The sequence below is a fragment of the Pelodiscus sinensis genome, chromosome 19, assembly GCF_049634645.1.
Source record: "Pelodiscus sinensis isolate JC-2024 chromosome 19, ASM4963464v1, whole genome shotgun sequence".
Lineage (NCBI taxonomy): Eukaryota > Metazoa > Chordata > Testudines > Trionychidae > Pelodiscus > Pelodiscus sinensis.
In genome coordinates, this window is record NC_134729.1 from 19,196,250 (window position 1) to 19,212,048 (window position 15,799).

The 15,799-nt window shown below is 53.3% G+C and overlaps 1 protein-coding gene across 3 annotated transcripts in view; it reads right to left on the reverse strand.

The window, feature by feature from the left end:
* The window catches only part of SLC25A42 (solute carrier family 25 member 42), a 35,517-nt gene that overhangs the window by 4,661 nt on the left and 15,057 nt on the right, over positions 1-15,799 (reverse strand). For 2 of the 3 annotated variants that reach the window (XM_075902843.1, XM_075902844.1), the window contains 7 exons: positions 15,539-15,594; positions 12,903-13,022; positions 8,174-8,285; positions 4,564-4,589; positions 3,002-3,168; positions 1,629-1,745; positions 197-348 (listed from right to left, as the gene is read on the reverse strand). In XM_075902843.1, coding sequence (XP_075758958.1) covers positions 197-348; positions 1,629-1,745; positions 3,002-3,168; positions 4,564-4,589; positions 8,174-8,285; positions 12,903-12,986 — 658 coding nt within the window. In that variant the 5' untranslated portion in view covers positions 12,987-13,022; positions 15,539-15,594. Of the gene's footprint in view, positions 1-196; positions 349-1,628; positions 1,746-3,001; positions 3,169-4,563; positions 4,590-8,173; positions 8,286-12,902; positions 13,023-15,538; positions 15,596-15,799 lie in introns of all 3 variants that reach the window. The other variant, XM_075902845.1, reaches the window with a different exon arrangement.

Below are 15,799 nucleotides of genomic sequence, written 5' to 3' on the forward strand. Positions count from 1 at the left end.
TTTTGCTGTCAGATGGGGACGATGTACTACTCCCCGGGACGACATAGGTGGGGAAAGAGGCGACCTCTTTCGGAGCAGACCTGGGGAGGCAGCTTTCAGCTGGCGCCCAAGCGCCAATGCTTGGAGAGGCTAGCTGGCTGCCAGGCTGAGGTCCCAGCACTAAGCCATCGGCATCCCAACGCCGCCTGCACCTTACCTGCGTGCAGCTTTTTCAGCGACTCGTAGGTGAAAAAGCTGAGCCCGGCGTAGGGGATCACCCCGAGGATCGTGGGCGCAAAGCCCCTGTACAAGGTCTTCAGCCCCTCCTCCCGGGAGATCCGGATGAAGACGTGCAGGATGTTGCTGTACCTGTCGAAGCACAGACACACAGCCCCGCCCCAGACGTTACCGACTGGCCTGCTGTGCAGTCGGCAACGCTGCCAACACCCCTCTCCAGGGGGACGCCAGGTAACCTGCTTGCTCGGACGGAGAACTTGGCCAACATTCCGCCCTGGGCACATGACAGAGACTCGGGAAAGAGCCGGTTGTGCAAAGCCAACGCTCTCCGATAGCTCTGCCGGCCTCACGAGGGGCATCGTGTCGAACCGTCCCATAAGCGTCCCATCAAACTGATCGCTCGGCACCAAAGCCGCCTCTGGTTCAGGAGCTGGCCACTGCTTGAATGCGGATGCTGGGGGGGGCGGCTGGGGGGGAGTCTCTGGCCTGGGTGACACAGGAGGCACAACTAGGTGGCCTTGTAATCTATTAATCTCCTTCTGGAGCAGAGAGGCCACCGGACCAAATGCAACACCCTGGATATCTGCATCTGTTGATATGAGTCAGCAGTGTGATGCTGTTGCAAAAAAAGCAAATATGATTCTAGGTTGTATCAACAGGTGTGTTGTAAGCAAAACTCGTGAAGTCATTCTGCCGCTCTACTCTGCGCTAGTTAGGCCTCAGCTGGAGTACTGTGTCCAGTTCTGGGCGCCACATTTCAAGAAAGATGTGGAGAAATTGGAAAGGGTACAGAGAAGAGCGACAAGAATCATTAAAGGTTTAGAGAACGTGACCTATGAAGCCAGGCTTCATGAACTGGGCTTGTTTAGTTTGGAAAAAAGAAGATTAAGGGGGGACATGATAGCGGTTTTCAAATATCTAAAAGGGTGTCACAAGGAGGAAGGAGAAAATTTGTTCCTATTGGTTTCTGAGGACAGGACAAGGAGTAATGGGCTTAAAGTGCAGCAGGGGAGGTTTAGATTGGACATTAGGAAAAAATTCCTAACTGTCAGGGTGGTCAAATATTGGAATAAATTGCCAAGGGAGGTGGTGGAATCTCCCTCTCTGGAGATATTTAAGAACAGGTTAGATAGACATCTGTCAGGGATGGTGTAGACGGAGCTTGGTCCTGCCTTGAAGGCGGGGGACTGGACTCGATGACCTCTTGAGGTCCCTTCCAGTCCTATTATTCTATGATTCTATGATCCTCCGGACTTGCCAGTCCCCGCAGCCGGGCCGCCAAACCCAGAGTTGCACCAGGAGCTCGGCGCAAGAAGCGAGCTAGAAAGGCTTAAAAAAAAAAATCACCATCTGTCTTTCAAAACCAGCCCCCTCCATCCCAGGCGCGTACGCCCATCCCATTAGCCACTCACATCTCCTTGGGCGTGACAGCCATGCGGGCGCGCACCAGGTCCAAGGGGTAGGTTAACACGGCAGCTGTGGTCCCCGCCAGGGAGCCAGCGATGAATCTGGGTAGAGGAGACAACGTTCTAAAAACGAGAGGGAGACAAAAAAAAAAGCCGATCAGGCCTGCACAGGCTAACAATGCTGCATTCTCGTCAGCTTCCTCCCACCGCAGCAGGGAGCTGGCTTCGGGCTGCTATTTATACCGGAAGGAGGGGGGAGCGCGGCTAAGGGGAGCTTGGTGCCGGTGACAGGTCGGGGGCAGCTGCGAGGCTGTAGCAAGACCCCACTGCCCTAGAGCATGGACAAGGGAGCAGGAGCCTCGGAGGACATGCCCTAAAGGGCCTGGGGGCTGGTTTCCACCTCTGGCGGGGGGGGGGGGGGTGCATTCCATTGCTTCTGTTGGCAGCAGAAAGAAGCTTTGTACCATCTGCCTTCTGCAGACAGGGAATGCTAACCCCAACTAGCACCTGGGCCACGTTTGGAAGGGCTGCCGTAGCAGGAGAGATTAGTGAGATGGGCACTTTTCAGCTTAGAAAAGAGGAGGCTATGAGGGGGGTACGATCGAGGTCTTTACAATCAGGACAGGTGTGGAGAAAGGGAGTAAGGAAGAGTTATTTACTTGTTCCCATAACGTAAGAACTAGGAGTCACCAAATGCAATTCATAGGTAGCAGGTTTAAAAACAAACAAAGGAAGTATTTCTTCATGCAGCGCACAGTCAACCTGTGGAACTCCTCGCCAGAGGATGTGGTGAAGTCCAAGACTATATGAGGGTTCAAAAAAGAGCTCAATAGGTTCATGGAGGATAGGACCGCTAATGACTATTAGCCAGGATGCCTAGGAACAGTGTCCCTGGCCTCTGTTTGTCAGAGCTTGGGAATGGGCAGCGGGGGGGGGGGGGGGGGTCACTTAATGATTCTCTGTTCTATTTATTCCCCGTGGGACATCTGGCATTGGCCACTATCGGCAGGCAAGACACTGGGCTAGATGGACCTTTGGTCTGACCCACGATGGCCGTTCTGATGTGCTTCTGTTGCCAACCCGTCTAGAAGGCAGGATCTTCTCCAACAGAGGGAATCTTCCCGGGACATAATCCAGACTTCTGCCCGCAGGGACACGCCATGCTGCTTAGCTCCTGCCCTCCAGGGCACGACACGGCTGCCACCCAGATAAGGTTCTCTACACATAGAGCTTCTAACGGAGCAGCCCTGCTCTCCGCTGATCCATTAAACCACTCTCATCCCTCCAGGCCTGGAAACGTCTCCACCTCACATGCCCCTCCCACCGCCAGCTCCCGACTCTGCTGCCAGGAGAAGGCTCCAACCCCGGCGTGCTCTTACTTTCCGTGAAAGCCATAGTAGCTTCCCAGGAGCTGCTTGTACTCTTCGTGGGCACAGAACTGGATGGCAGCGTAGGGGATCACCCGGACCATGGTGGCCGAGTTGCCGCGCCACAGGCTCCAGAAGCCCTCATGGAGGTAGGTGTGGTAGATCAACCTGTAGGCTGCCTGCGTGCAACAGAAAACGAGAATGGGTGGAAGGTGAGGCAGAGGGAGGACGTCGTCAGCGGGAGAAAGCAAGTCTCGGCACGACAGCTTCCCTCAGCCCCCAACCACGACGAGGTGGGAAGACACCGGCCATTTACATTCACCCCTGGATACACAAAACCGGAGCATCAATTTCTCTCCGACAGGAAAACCTGGCAGAGGTTCAAAGGGCTTGGGGCTGTTTCGAGATGATACGTTTCTTAGTTTCCTCTTCAAGGACAAGCTGCAGCGCTGGGTGATTTTGGCACAGAACCCTTCTAACCCAAGTCCGTATGCGCATAATGCAGAAGATTTGGCGGGGGGGGGGGGCGGGTAGGGGAGGGAGATTAGCTGGAGCTTCAACCTTCCACGAAAGCAATCTACAAACCAGCTGGAGGTGCCCACCCAAACTCAACTTTGCAATAAACTTTGATACACCTTCTCTATCCTCATGTAGAATGGACGCTAATTAACTAACTATTTCTTTCCCCTTTCTTCTCCCCTTCCCCCCCACATTCCCTACGTCTTTCGAAACTGGACCTTTAATAACGCCATTTATCCGAAGAAGTGGGCTGTGCCCTCGAAAGCTCATGACAACATCGACATGTGTTGTTAGCCTTTAAGATGCTGCTAGACTATTCGTTGATTTTTAAGTTTTTCCAGTTACAGACTAACTCGGCTCCCCTCTGAAGCGTTTGAGCAATGCCACGGCTGCCTGAGAGATTGCACTGGGCAGGGGCAGGGTCACGCAGAGGGTGCAACTGCCCCAGAAAGTAGCGATTCAAAAGGACTTGGGGCTTCCAGCCAGATACCCGCCCCCCAGGCCCTTTAAGCTGCCACACCAGGGCTGCCAGGGGTAGGGACAGCACGCTCCAGGCAGTATTGAGGCTGCCCGGGGAAAGCTAGCCCTAACCCCGCCCCTTCCACCAAAGGCCCCGCCCCTTCCACCAAAGGCCCCGCCCCTTTGGGCATGCAGAGCTGGGTCACTCCCCACCTTTCCCAGGGGCCCGGCGAGTTGTCGGCCCCACTGGATGGGGTGGGAAGGAGACATGCACTATCACACTGTGCCCAAAAAATGGAGCCCCGGGTACCCACAGATGAGTAACTGATTCTTTGTAGCACCTCTAGTCCCAGACCAAGTATACGGCTGCCTCTTTGCTAGGTGCTGTACGCAGGGCCAAAGGCAACGGCCCTGGTCCCAGCCCCAAGGAGCTCTGTCAATTACCTCGGAACAAGCCTTTCCCTCTGTGCTAGTTCTCGCTAAACACTGCCACTAAGATTCAAGCCAGGCCATTAAACACAGCGGCGAGCACTTTTATTGCTATTACTGCCGTGAATCAACCCCCCCAGGTCAACAGGAGACGGACGTCACCTCACCTTGGCAGAAAATCTTTTTGCCGACACTAAAAAGAAAGAGAAGAACATTAGTGTGAGGTCTCGTGGCACGGTTAACGGGACAGCCATGCAGCTGAGGGAGTGAACCTGGCACCCCAGCAAACAGGTATGTGTCATAAACCGCTACAAGTTCCCAGACCGCCTTTGGCAGGTAGCAGTTTCTTATTCTGCAAGCGACCAGTGTCTGCTCATTAGCATCCGGCTGCTCCCAGACCCTGTGGCACCTAAGTCGGCCTCCCCGGTTAAGAGTTGAGTACCTTTTAACAGATCCCTTCCCCACACAAGTTGCAAACGAAGGCCGCCATGTAGCACAGGGCAGGACTTCAATGGGACGGTGACAAAGCACGGATCATATTGGCTCGGCTTGCTCTGTTGCATTGCATGGGATTTCTGCTGTCCCTGAGGTGCCCTGTGCGTGTGCCTCAGTTTCCCCGGGCACTGTACCAATATCCAGGTGGGGGTGAGAATTCCAGGTGTGACTCTCACTGAGGGAGGCTGCCCCAGCGTGTCCACAATGCCGGAGGCTTTCTGTAACCGGAGCCTGGGAGAGGGGAGGTGCAACCAGGTAACACCTTTTGCCCATGGAAGCTGCACAGAGGGGACCGGTTGCTGAGTGTGTGTTAGTCTCCGCTGGCTTTGGATACAGGGAGGGGGGCCTAGGGCCCTAGCTCTGAGCCCCCCTCTCCCCAAGATGGATGGGACTGCCTGCTCCTGGTTCCTGTGCTAACTAGTCTGTTCCACGCTGTGTCCCTGTGAACCAATACACCTTCTGATCTACCAGTTGGCCGAGAGTCGCCTCTAGCTGTGGATGGGGGTGCAGGGCTCAGAGACCCTTGCACGGAGTCCCCATCTCCGAGGGGTGTCAAAGAGAGAGGCTACACCGGCCCGGAGCTCATTGCAAAAAGGGGGCAATTTCTTCTCTGGCATCCGTTCAGCGTTTTGACAGCATTCCTTTACCGGTGCGGCACGCAGGGTGTTCGGAGCGCACCTGACACAGGGCGTTCCAGGGCTCGCCTGTTGCAGAGATCCAACAGGGCGACAAGACAGACCCCAAAACCTTGTGTCTTTAGCAACCGGGCCACTTCAGCCGCTGCTGTCTGGTTTCCGACAGGCCACGCAACCCTCCCCCGGCCACGCAACAGTCCCATGGGAACAAGGTCGTGACGTCGCCCCTTTCTGCAACGCGCGACCGGAGAAACAAAGAGGCTCGAGAGCAGCTCGCAGCTCTGCAGCGGTAACGCCCGGCTGTCCTCGCAGCGGCAGGCTGCTGTGCGGTTACTAATTCACAAGGGACAGAGGGCCCAAAGCTGAGTCAAGCTGCCTGGAGAGGGAAGCCGTTGCCAGCTAAAACCCCCCAGATGGGGGGAGACAGTGGATAGTCAAGGATCAGCCACAAGAAGCCGTTTCCAATCACGCCATTTGCCTCCTCTGCAGAGAGCTGAATTGGACAGAGCATCTGGCTTCTTAAAAAAAACACTCTCTCCCTCTCCCTCTCCCCCTCCCCCCCACGCGCACGCACTGCTAACTCACCCCTGCTCTCCAGTGCCCGTTACACCCAGGATGGGCTATAGGATGTGAAAGGTTAACCAGTTAACGCTTACTAGTTCTGGTTAACCATAGGAACTGGAGCAGCCTCCCGCCCACCCTGGGCAGGGGACTGCTCCAGCCCCACCAGGCCCACCGCAGGCAGGCAACCCCTGTACGTGGCAGGCATGACCTGGGTTTACACCCCTCCCGCCCAGGGTTACCCACTGGCCCCCTCGGAGCAGCACCTGCAGCAGAGAAGCTGCCTCCTGGCAGGAGCTTACAGCCTGGCTCCCAGGGCAGCGTGGCTGCCGGCTCTGCCGTCTAAAGCTTATTTTCAGTGGGCGCACGGTTACCTTTGTAATCGACTTTTCACGTCCCTAGTGGGCAACTGCGGCTCGCGAGTGGCACACGGCCCATCGGGGTCCAGGAGACAATTTATTTACTGTTGCTCACGGGTAGGGTTGCCAGATTCCCCTGGTTTCTCTCCGCCTATTTTTTTTCCTCTGTCAGCGTTACTAACGCGCGTCAAGCCAGGGCATGGGAAGTGAGGGGCAGGCTGATTGCACACTGCATTGATTGGGAGAGTCAGGAGCTCCCTCTGCCAATCGGCACCCCCCACAACCTCTAGGTACTCGAGCGCAGTGAGCAAAACGACCCTACCCCGGGAGACCGTCGTGGTTACAACGATCTTGCGGCCGTCTGAGACGAAGGAAGGCCGCCCACGAGGCCCACACGCGAGCCCAGCGCCTGCATTACACCCGTCAGCTTTAAATGCAGATCTCTTATTTGAAAGGCTTACACGGGCAAACCGAAGGGCTCGCTCCAGCGAGATGGGCAGCAAGGCACCTTTCTGCACTACACACAGCCCTGCCCCGACCTAGAGTCACCCTGGCTATCCCAGCTCTCCCAGCTCTCGGATCTCTTCCCCCGCCCACCAAGATCAGCTCTGCTGACGCACTTCAGCCCTGGGGCCGGCAGGGGCCTCCGCCCAGCAGAGGCTGACGATCAAGTCAAATCGCCTCAAAATGAATCGCACTGAAGGATTAGATGAAACCTCACAAACCCATTTAAGCAAAGATTGAAACCCGATTTAAATCCATGGGCTTCTCTAAAAGTCTACTGTGCACCTCCCCCCGCTTGTCATATTTAATATTCCTGGGTCGTCCTGGCACCGAAACAGGGATTTATCAGCCTGTCGCTGCAGTCTGATGGATGATCAACGCGCTCCCAGTTCTGATCAAACGCATGAGGATTTTGTAGTCAAAAGCAGCTGACCTTGGGTTTTTTCAGTGACGCACTTTTAGCATTTGGGATGTGAAAAGAATCCATGGTACAAAGCCAGGTATTTTTGGACTCTATTGGCTCTTGAAGCAGTCTGCACATCTGACTTAACCTGCAGCCAGAACATTTCAGATCACATTTATTCCTAGCTAAACGTTAACAGTAACGGCAGTTGGAGTACATAAGTTCTACTTACCCAGCCTTTAATAGAAAGCCCCAGGTGCCTATTTACTTCCTTCTCGTGTTCACCACGTCCTCATTCCCTTTTTCCCCACGTTTCCAGAGGTTAAGAAGCCAAATAGCATCTTTGTACTTTTCGGCGTCTGTCTCCAAACCGAACGAAGCCCGGAATGGAAACCCAACCCACTATACCAAGTGGTATCAGTATCCCTTCAGTTTTAACTGCAACACCCTATGCTGCCTGGCTGCGATAGAACCTCCCTTCCGCCCACAGACAGTAAGAGCACACCAGACCCACACTTACAAGCTGCATTCACCTTCCGCTGAAAACCAGGGACTCAGTCCTACACCATGGGAGTGGCAAATTGCTACACCAGAAATGGGAGTAGGATCCAGACCTTTGGGTCTAACTCTAAGTGAGATCTGTGGCTGATTGTAACCTCTCGGGATCAGGCCCTACATCCGGAGCAGGAAACCAAGGTGCTGCACAGGGTCTCCTGCAGAGCAGGACGTGGGAGTACAGATCAGCTGGCTTGCTGCGAGAGGATAGCGCGCACTCTGCTTTTAGAAGCTGGCTGCTCCCTCCTGGGCTTGCAGCACTCACCTTGAAATATGATTTTCGTCCTGTCCAACGGGGCGACTGCGGTTTTTGCAACAGCACCAGCCAACGCGCCAGCCATCAGGTTGTTGATCACTTTCTTTTTCTCTTGGCTCCCCTAGGGAAAAAAACAAAACAAGCAGGTATTGTCTTCCATTGCTCAGTGCCTATGTAAATGGCTCCCCACTCCTTGTTCCGGTGCTAACCCAGCAGGGGCCGGACTCGCGAGCCCTTTGCTGCGTTTTTAATTCAAAGCCTCCAGCCCCAGACAACTCGGAGGGAAGGCTAGATCCCAGCCCCTCCCCTTCCTCTTCAGGCCCCGCCTCTTCCAGGGGTGGAGCTGGCCCGTGACTGCGTACCGACATTCGTGAAGTGGCCTCCCTGCGAAAATGATTGCCCATCCCTGGCCTTTCCTGCAGAGTCTGGGCTCGGAGATATGGGAATCGAGGCAAGCCAAACTGGATGCAGCTGTTCCTGCTGTTAAGCAACATGCAACTCAAAGCCGTGTAGCTGTGTCCATGTTGCTGCTGCATGAACCCAGAAAACCCCGGCACCTCTCTCCCAAGGCTCTTTGTGTTGCACTGAGCTGTCATTTGAATGGTCTCCTGGTGCATGATGGGAGAATGGATCTGTCTTTCCTAACCCCTGGAGGACTATAGGCACCGGAACTCTGGAACCCAGGTTCTAATCTGTATCCATCCTGCAAAGCAGATTCAAGTGAGGTCCTGGTTCTAGTCTATCTACTCACCCAGGTAAGGAAGCCTAGATTCAAAGCACATCTAAACCCAGCTGAAAGCTGTGTGGATGGACAAGGGTGGCAGCCGGCACATTACAGCTAAAACCCAGGCACAGTGAGGAACATCCATACAGCTGTCTTGGGGGGGTCTCGCGGGAACGTTTGCTTAACCGGCATTGCAACACGCAGGAAACAGCAACTGGCCGTTCTCTGCCCCTCCATCTCTCTGGTTAAAGCCTTTAATCAACAAGGATTAGGTTCCTAATCTTTTTGATACTGGGGACCAGTAAACCCATTCACAAGCTTTTTGGAGGACCGGTAACATTTATTTGCATTTTTGCATATTCATTAAGCAAATGATGAATATGCAAACAAATTGTGTCGCTGGCCCTACCTGTCTGGCAGGTTGTTCCGCGCCCCCCTCCTGGCCCCAATCCAGGCTGCTTTATCAGCCGGCACTGGCTCCCTCGGCTGTATCTGGCGCTGGGCATTCTGCGTCGGTGCGCACGGCACCCAGCCTTTTCCCTGGGTCCTAGCGCCCGCCGAATCTAGCCCCGCCACCCGGGAACATGCCCAACAGAGATGCCGCGGCAGCAGGCTCTCTGCCAAGAGGGCCGTGCCGCCGTGCTCGGCACTGCTACCCCGTCACGCAAATTAATAGGATCATGCCCGATAATTTTTCTAAGGACCAGTACTGGGCCGTGGACCACAGTTTGGGAAACGCTGATTTAGGACAAATGGAAACCAACACCAACACCCCCCCCCCCCCAAAATGCCACATCCTCCAAGGGAGCAAGTCAGCTCCGAGATGGCCCTCAAAGAACAAAAGATTCAACTTGTCCGGCAGAGTCCAAAGTTCCAAAGCAACAATATTTCCCCTACACAGTGGCCTCTCGTTTCCCTGCTCAGGCCATCTGCTGATTTAAGCCATGTGCAGAAAGCAAGTTTCTTGTTTTATTTTAAACCTGCCCTTCTAGGGACACCCCGGCCTTATTGCAAACTGGCCTCGGCATCGTAGAAGAGTCAGGCCAGACAGGTCACTGCAATGCAGCTGGCTTGGTTTCTTACATGCCTGCCAGGTTTCAGATTTCGAGCACAGCTTGCTGCCCACCTGACACGTGCAGAACACAAGCGAAAGAGGCTTAAGCCTGACACACTGCAGGCAAACAGCCGGCAGAAAACCAGAGATTAGTCCAGCCTACCTTTGCTTTTAAAGACACCTTTTACTTGTGCGTGGCACCTACTGTATGTGAAGTGTTCTCAGGTGGATTGGCCCATCTCGGACCAAGCCCCTCAGTCACCTTAACTCTGTCCCCCTCCGCCAACGATCTTTAAAAAGCTACCTTATCAAAAATACAGCTCAACTGGAGTCAGCTGGTGATCCCTGCCTGCCCCATTCAAAGCCAAACACAGGCAAAAGGTGCACCTCCACTCCGGCCCAAGAGCTGGACAAATATGGGGAAAAACAAGCCATATTACTTCTTGATGCAATACCTGAACCATTAACATCCCTAGTAGCTGGTAAACTGGTAAGCCTCACATAAAGAACATAAGAATGGCTAGACTGGGTCAGACCAAAGGTCCATCCAGCCCAGTATCTTGTCTTCCAACAGTGGCCAGTACCAGGTGCCCCAGAGGGAGTGAACACAACACGGAATCAACACGTGATCCCTCTCCTGTCATCCATTTCCCGACAAACAGAGGCTAGGGACATCATTCCTACCTACCCTGGCTAATAGCTATAGATAGGCCTAACCTCCACGAATTTCTCTCTTTTTTGAGCCCTGTCAAAGTCTTGGCCTTCACCACATCCTCTGGCGAGGAGTTCCACAGGTTGACTGTGCACTGCATGAAGAAAAACTTCCTTTTGTTTTAAACCGGCTACCTATTCATTTCATTTGGTGACCCCTAGTTCTTATATTATGAGAACAAGTCACTTTTCCTTATTCACTTTTTCCACACCAGTCATGATTCTACAGACCTCCTTAAAAACATATTACCCTTAACAGGTGAGGCTTACCAGTTATGGTTAACCAGTAGGGGTTGGAGCAGCCCCCCCATCCACCGTGAGCAGAGGGCTGCTTCAGCCCTGCAAGTCCCTCGTCTGCAGTGGGCACCCCAACCTGGCTGGAGCAGCCTGTCTGCAGCAGGGGCGGAGTGGGGGCTGGGAGAAGGAGGAGAGGCCCACTCCAGCCTGGCTGCGGCGGGCAGGGAGGGGGAGGCGTTCCTGCTTGGCCAGGCTGGATCGGCCCTTCCTACCCCTCATTTAATTGGTTCATTTTAACATTTAACCAGTTAACCAATTCTATGGGATTTGACATCCCTACCAGCCACGCACAGCCCTCTGCAGTTCTTTAAAGCAACCTGCCACAAGACTTCAGGAAGGAGTCGGCCCAGCGTGAATGGCAGCCCATAGATACAAGTCCCAGGCGACGTGACTCACTCTGGCTCCCTCTCTCCGCCCGCCCAGAGCAATACTGACTCCAGATTGAGCTCCAGCCCAGCCAAGGATAAGCCAGGCCAATAAAGAAGGGATGGAGTGAGAGCAGCTGGGGGAACCATTTCAACAGTTCAGTGCCGTGCCAAGTGGTATGGAAGCGTATCAGGAGAGCTTGGCTGTAACAGTCAGGGAGCGTTTCCAACCATAGCCTGCGAGAGTCCCAGCTAAGGAAGAGTTGGCAAAACTTGACATGGCTTGCTTTAAAACGCCGCTCACTAGCGCCAGCCTATGCAGAGATTAACCCAGGGAGGGCAGGAGCAGATAGCTACTCTCAGCCCTGGCTCAATCTCCGAGAGTCCCTTTTGTTGCTTTTCTACCAGTTCCTTAGAACTGCATCGGGGGAAAAAATACAGGTTACTGACACTCTCTTGCTTCCCCATTGGATTTTCCCGATGCCAGCCGGAGACAAACTCATACACACCAGGAAGTTTGCTTCACTCTTCCCCAGATTATTATTATCACAAAAAGAGAGGGTCTTGTGAATTTACTCTGCCCCTTTGGCACCACAAGCTTAGCAGAACACAAGGAGGGCATTGGGAAGCACGTGGTTTGACCTTCACGTGGATTTTAAACCCCATGGAGTCTGTTCAGATTAGGTCCTATTCAGCACTTGAAATACTTTCCCTGTTTTTACAACAGCAGCTTGAGAACTCCCGATGCCGCACAGCAAACACGCTGACCTACGGCACAGAGGGGCAGCCGTGTTAGTCTCGATCTGCAAAAACGAGGAATCCTGCGGCCCCTTGGATTGAGGAATCTAGGTTTAGGAATCTAGTTATTAGAACAAAGGCAGGAAACCAAGCTCCGGGGGCAACAATTTTCGCAGGTGGGCTACTTAATGAATTTTGGTACGTGGTCACGAACCAGCTCCAGTCCCTGCCCCCAGAAGAGGTGGGGCCTGGAGAAAAAGGGGCGGGGCTAGGGACTAGCCTCTCAGAGTTGTCTAGGACCAGAGGCTTTGAATTCAAAACACAGCACAGGGCTTGCGCTCTGGCCCCGGCCAGGATAACACCGTGACAGGGAGCTATTGAAATTGGCTCAGGCTGCCTGAGCCACCGCCTGGAAATTCGGTGGCACCGACAGCAGGAGATAGACAGAAACAGTCAGAAGCAGTCCGCAGGCCAGATTAAAGCGGTAGACAGGCCGAATCCGGTCCCTGGGCCGCATCTTGCTCAGCCCCGTCCTATTCCCAGCTCAGCAACCAAATGGACAACCTGGCACACAGACCAAATTTGCTGCAGCTCAGGGGGGTGCCCTTCTACCACCCATAGAGTGGGCAGGAGACTTGACTGAGGTCTGTGAAATGCTTTGAAATCTCCCAGAAAAGCCACCGTTGTGCGGGAGAGAACTTGTGAGCCCTGCTGCCGGTACCGGAGGGCTCCCCATGTCAGATGGCGTTCGGTTTTCCTTCCAGGAGCAGAGGCCAGCCAAACCGGATCTCCCCACCTCCCGTGCGGATCCCTCACCCCCCGCCCTCCCCATAAACGCCCCACTCTCACCTCAGACATAACATGGGCGGGTACGATTGGCTCCACGCCATTCTGTTTTAAACGCACTTGACCTTCCTTCGCACCATTACCCATACCAGTCGGGCTGACTAGGCAGAGGAGTGGAGGCTCCTAGAGTTTAAAACGATACAAAAAAACCAAAGCGCTGGTTCAGTGAGTGTAGCCACGGACGCTTGGGTATTGCTGCCAGCTTACAGTGGAGCACGGCACCATCTACACTGGAGGCCACCGCCGACTGGCAAACCCCCATCTTACATCTCTGGTTTCAGAGTCCCGCGGGAAGTTTCCAACTCTGTGTACCCGCCACCCCCCAGCCAGCTTCCGCTCAGCAGCTGATTTCTAGCGTTCCCTTCTCGGTGCACGTTCCCTGTCGTTCAAAGTCATTCTTGTCACATTCTTCCCCCGTCGGGCTGGAAAACGTGGATTTCACTTTGGGAATCTGATTCCTTATTTCCTGTGCCGTTACTGATGTGTGTGGGTCCTGCGGATGCCACAGCCAGCCTAACACAGGGGTGGAGAACCTATTGTGGGTCAGGGGCTGCTGACCCACAGAAAAACCAGTCAGGGGCCTCACAGAAGTGCGGGGGGGGGGGGGATATCCAGCCTAGCAGATTTTATGTGCTCCAATCCTGTGGTGGGATGGATGGGGCGAGGGGGGATGGAGTGCCAGCTTGGGCTCCCCAATTATGAGGGGGGGGGCTGAGCTTTGGGGGCTAGATCCAGGCAAGCCAGGGGCCACATCCGGGCCTTGGGCCTTCAGTTCCCCACCCTTGGTGTGATAGATCCGTGCTCCAAGAGCATCAAGTTGACTTCAGTGGAAATAGATGACAACTGCATCTTTCTTCCTTAATGTTTTAATGGGAGGAGGAAGAGCGATTGTTCCTGTGCTTGCCAACAGTTACATAGAATTAAGACTCCAACCGGTACTAGGGATGTAAGTGACTAGTCAATTATCTGATAAGCAAATGCTTGACTAGTCACCTTCTCCTGACTGCTGCCTCTATCGGGGGCGGAGGGGGAGAAGAGAAGAGAAGCAGGAGCTGGTGCTGGGGGTAGCCAGCTTAAAAGCCAGCTCCCCCCCAGCACCATCTCCATGGGGAGCAGGGAAGGCAGAGGCGTAGCAGGGGACCAAGGCGCAAACCAGAAATCAGCTGTCTCAGCTCACGCCTAGTCCCTGCATTGTGCTTTAGCCTTTTAAATGTATCAAGAGCCAAGTGGCTCTTAAAAACATTTAAAAGGCAGAGCCGCAGCAGGGTTAGCTCCCAGGGCTGGGAGCTAACCCCACTGCAGCTCTCCAGTCCCCTGCCTTAGCAATTAATTGATGGAAATTCTACTGACCAATCGATTAGCTGATTAAACGCCGTTTAACATCCTTAACGGGTATGGAAGGTTCTAAAAGGACAAATTCCTAGGAAGAGGCACTGCAGCATTTCAACTGTTCTAAGAACAAAGACAGAGCAAAAAGAGTGCAAAATGAGATTTCTATATTTATTCTTTGCATTTATTTTTGTCTTTGTTACCAGCTGGCATGTCTTTCATTGACATCCTATTAATTTTTTCTATTCTACTTCTTCCCACAAAGGATTATGGTAGTAAATTGTATGACCCTTGTTAAGGAGTTTTTAAAATCCCTTCTAGAGGAGAGACGACTTCTGCTGTGCTACTTCTAATGCCAGAGCTCTGGCAGACAAGCTGAAAAGGCCTCAGCTGGAGTACTGTGTTAGGCCTCAGCTGGAGTACTGTGTCCAGTTCTGGGCGCCACATTTCAAGAAAGATGTGGAGAAATTGGAAAGGGTACAGAGAAGAGCGACAAGAATGATTAAAGGTCTAGAGAACATGAGCTATGAAGCCAGGCTTCATGAACTGGGCTTGTTTAGTTTGGAAAAAAGAAGACTAAGGGGGGACATGATAGCGGTTTTCAAATATCTACAAGGGTGTCACAAGGAGGAAGGAGAAAATTTGTTCCTATTGGTTTCTGAGGACAGGACAAGGAGTAATGGGCTTAAAGTGCAAAAGGGGAGGTTTAGATTGGACATTAGGAAAAAATTCCTAACTGTCAGGGTGGTCAAATATTGGAATACATTGCCAAGGGAGGTGGTGGAATCTCCCTCTCTGGAGATATTTAAGAACAGGTTAGATAGACATCTGTCAGGGATGGTGTAGACGGAGCTTGGTCCTGCCTTGAGGGCGGGGGGCTGGACTCGATGACCTCTCGAGGTCCCTTCCAGTCCTATGATTCTATGAAAACATGCATCATTTCCAGGAGCTAAGAATTTGATTGTCGACTGCTTTATCGTTTGCAATGAAGCATCCAAGTTGCCAATCAGTCTCAGCGTCTCGATCCCATTGGGCAAGGCGCATAGAAATGCAAGACCGATGCATGGAAAATGGCGGGGGAGCTGTCACAGGAATACCTAAAGGAAGTCTGGCATGAGCAGTCAGGGGCTATTTTAGGAAACTGATTGATCCAATGCATCATATCTGCCCGAGAGAGATTCTGACCATACCAATTATTTGCACGTATAATTATAACACATACGTGTCTCCAAACTTTCACTTATTCATACTCATTTCAAGCATGCCTACTTTGCAGCTCATTTAACAGTTTACTTAGCAGGCGCGCTCACTTAGAGATGTGCTCTCCACGTGTCTCATGAAGGGATGGGTCACCCAAACCGAAGACCTGAAACACGAAACAAATGGTCATTTCAATTCCTCATCTCTCAATCTCAGCTCTTACACTTGGCATTTTATATCGTCTCCCCGATGAAAGAAGTTAAAGGTTACTAGGGGCTGCGCTCCCTGCTCGCTATGCTCGCCAACCCCCCTCTCTCTGGGGACAGGTGTCTGACCGGGGGGGAGGGGGCAGGAGTGGGATGGGGGAATGG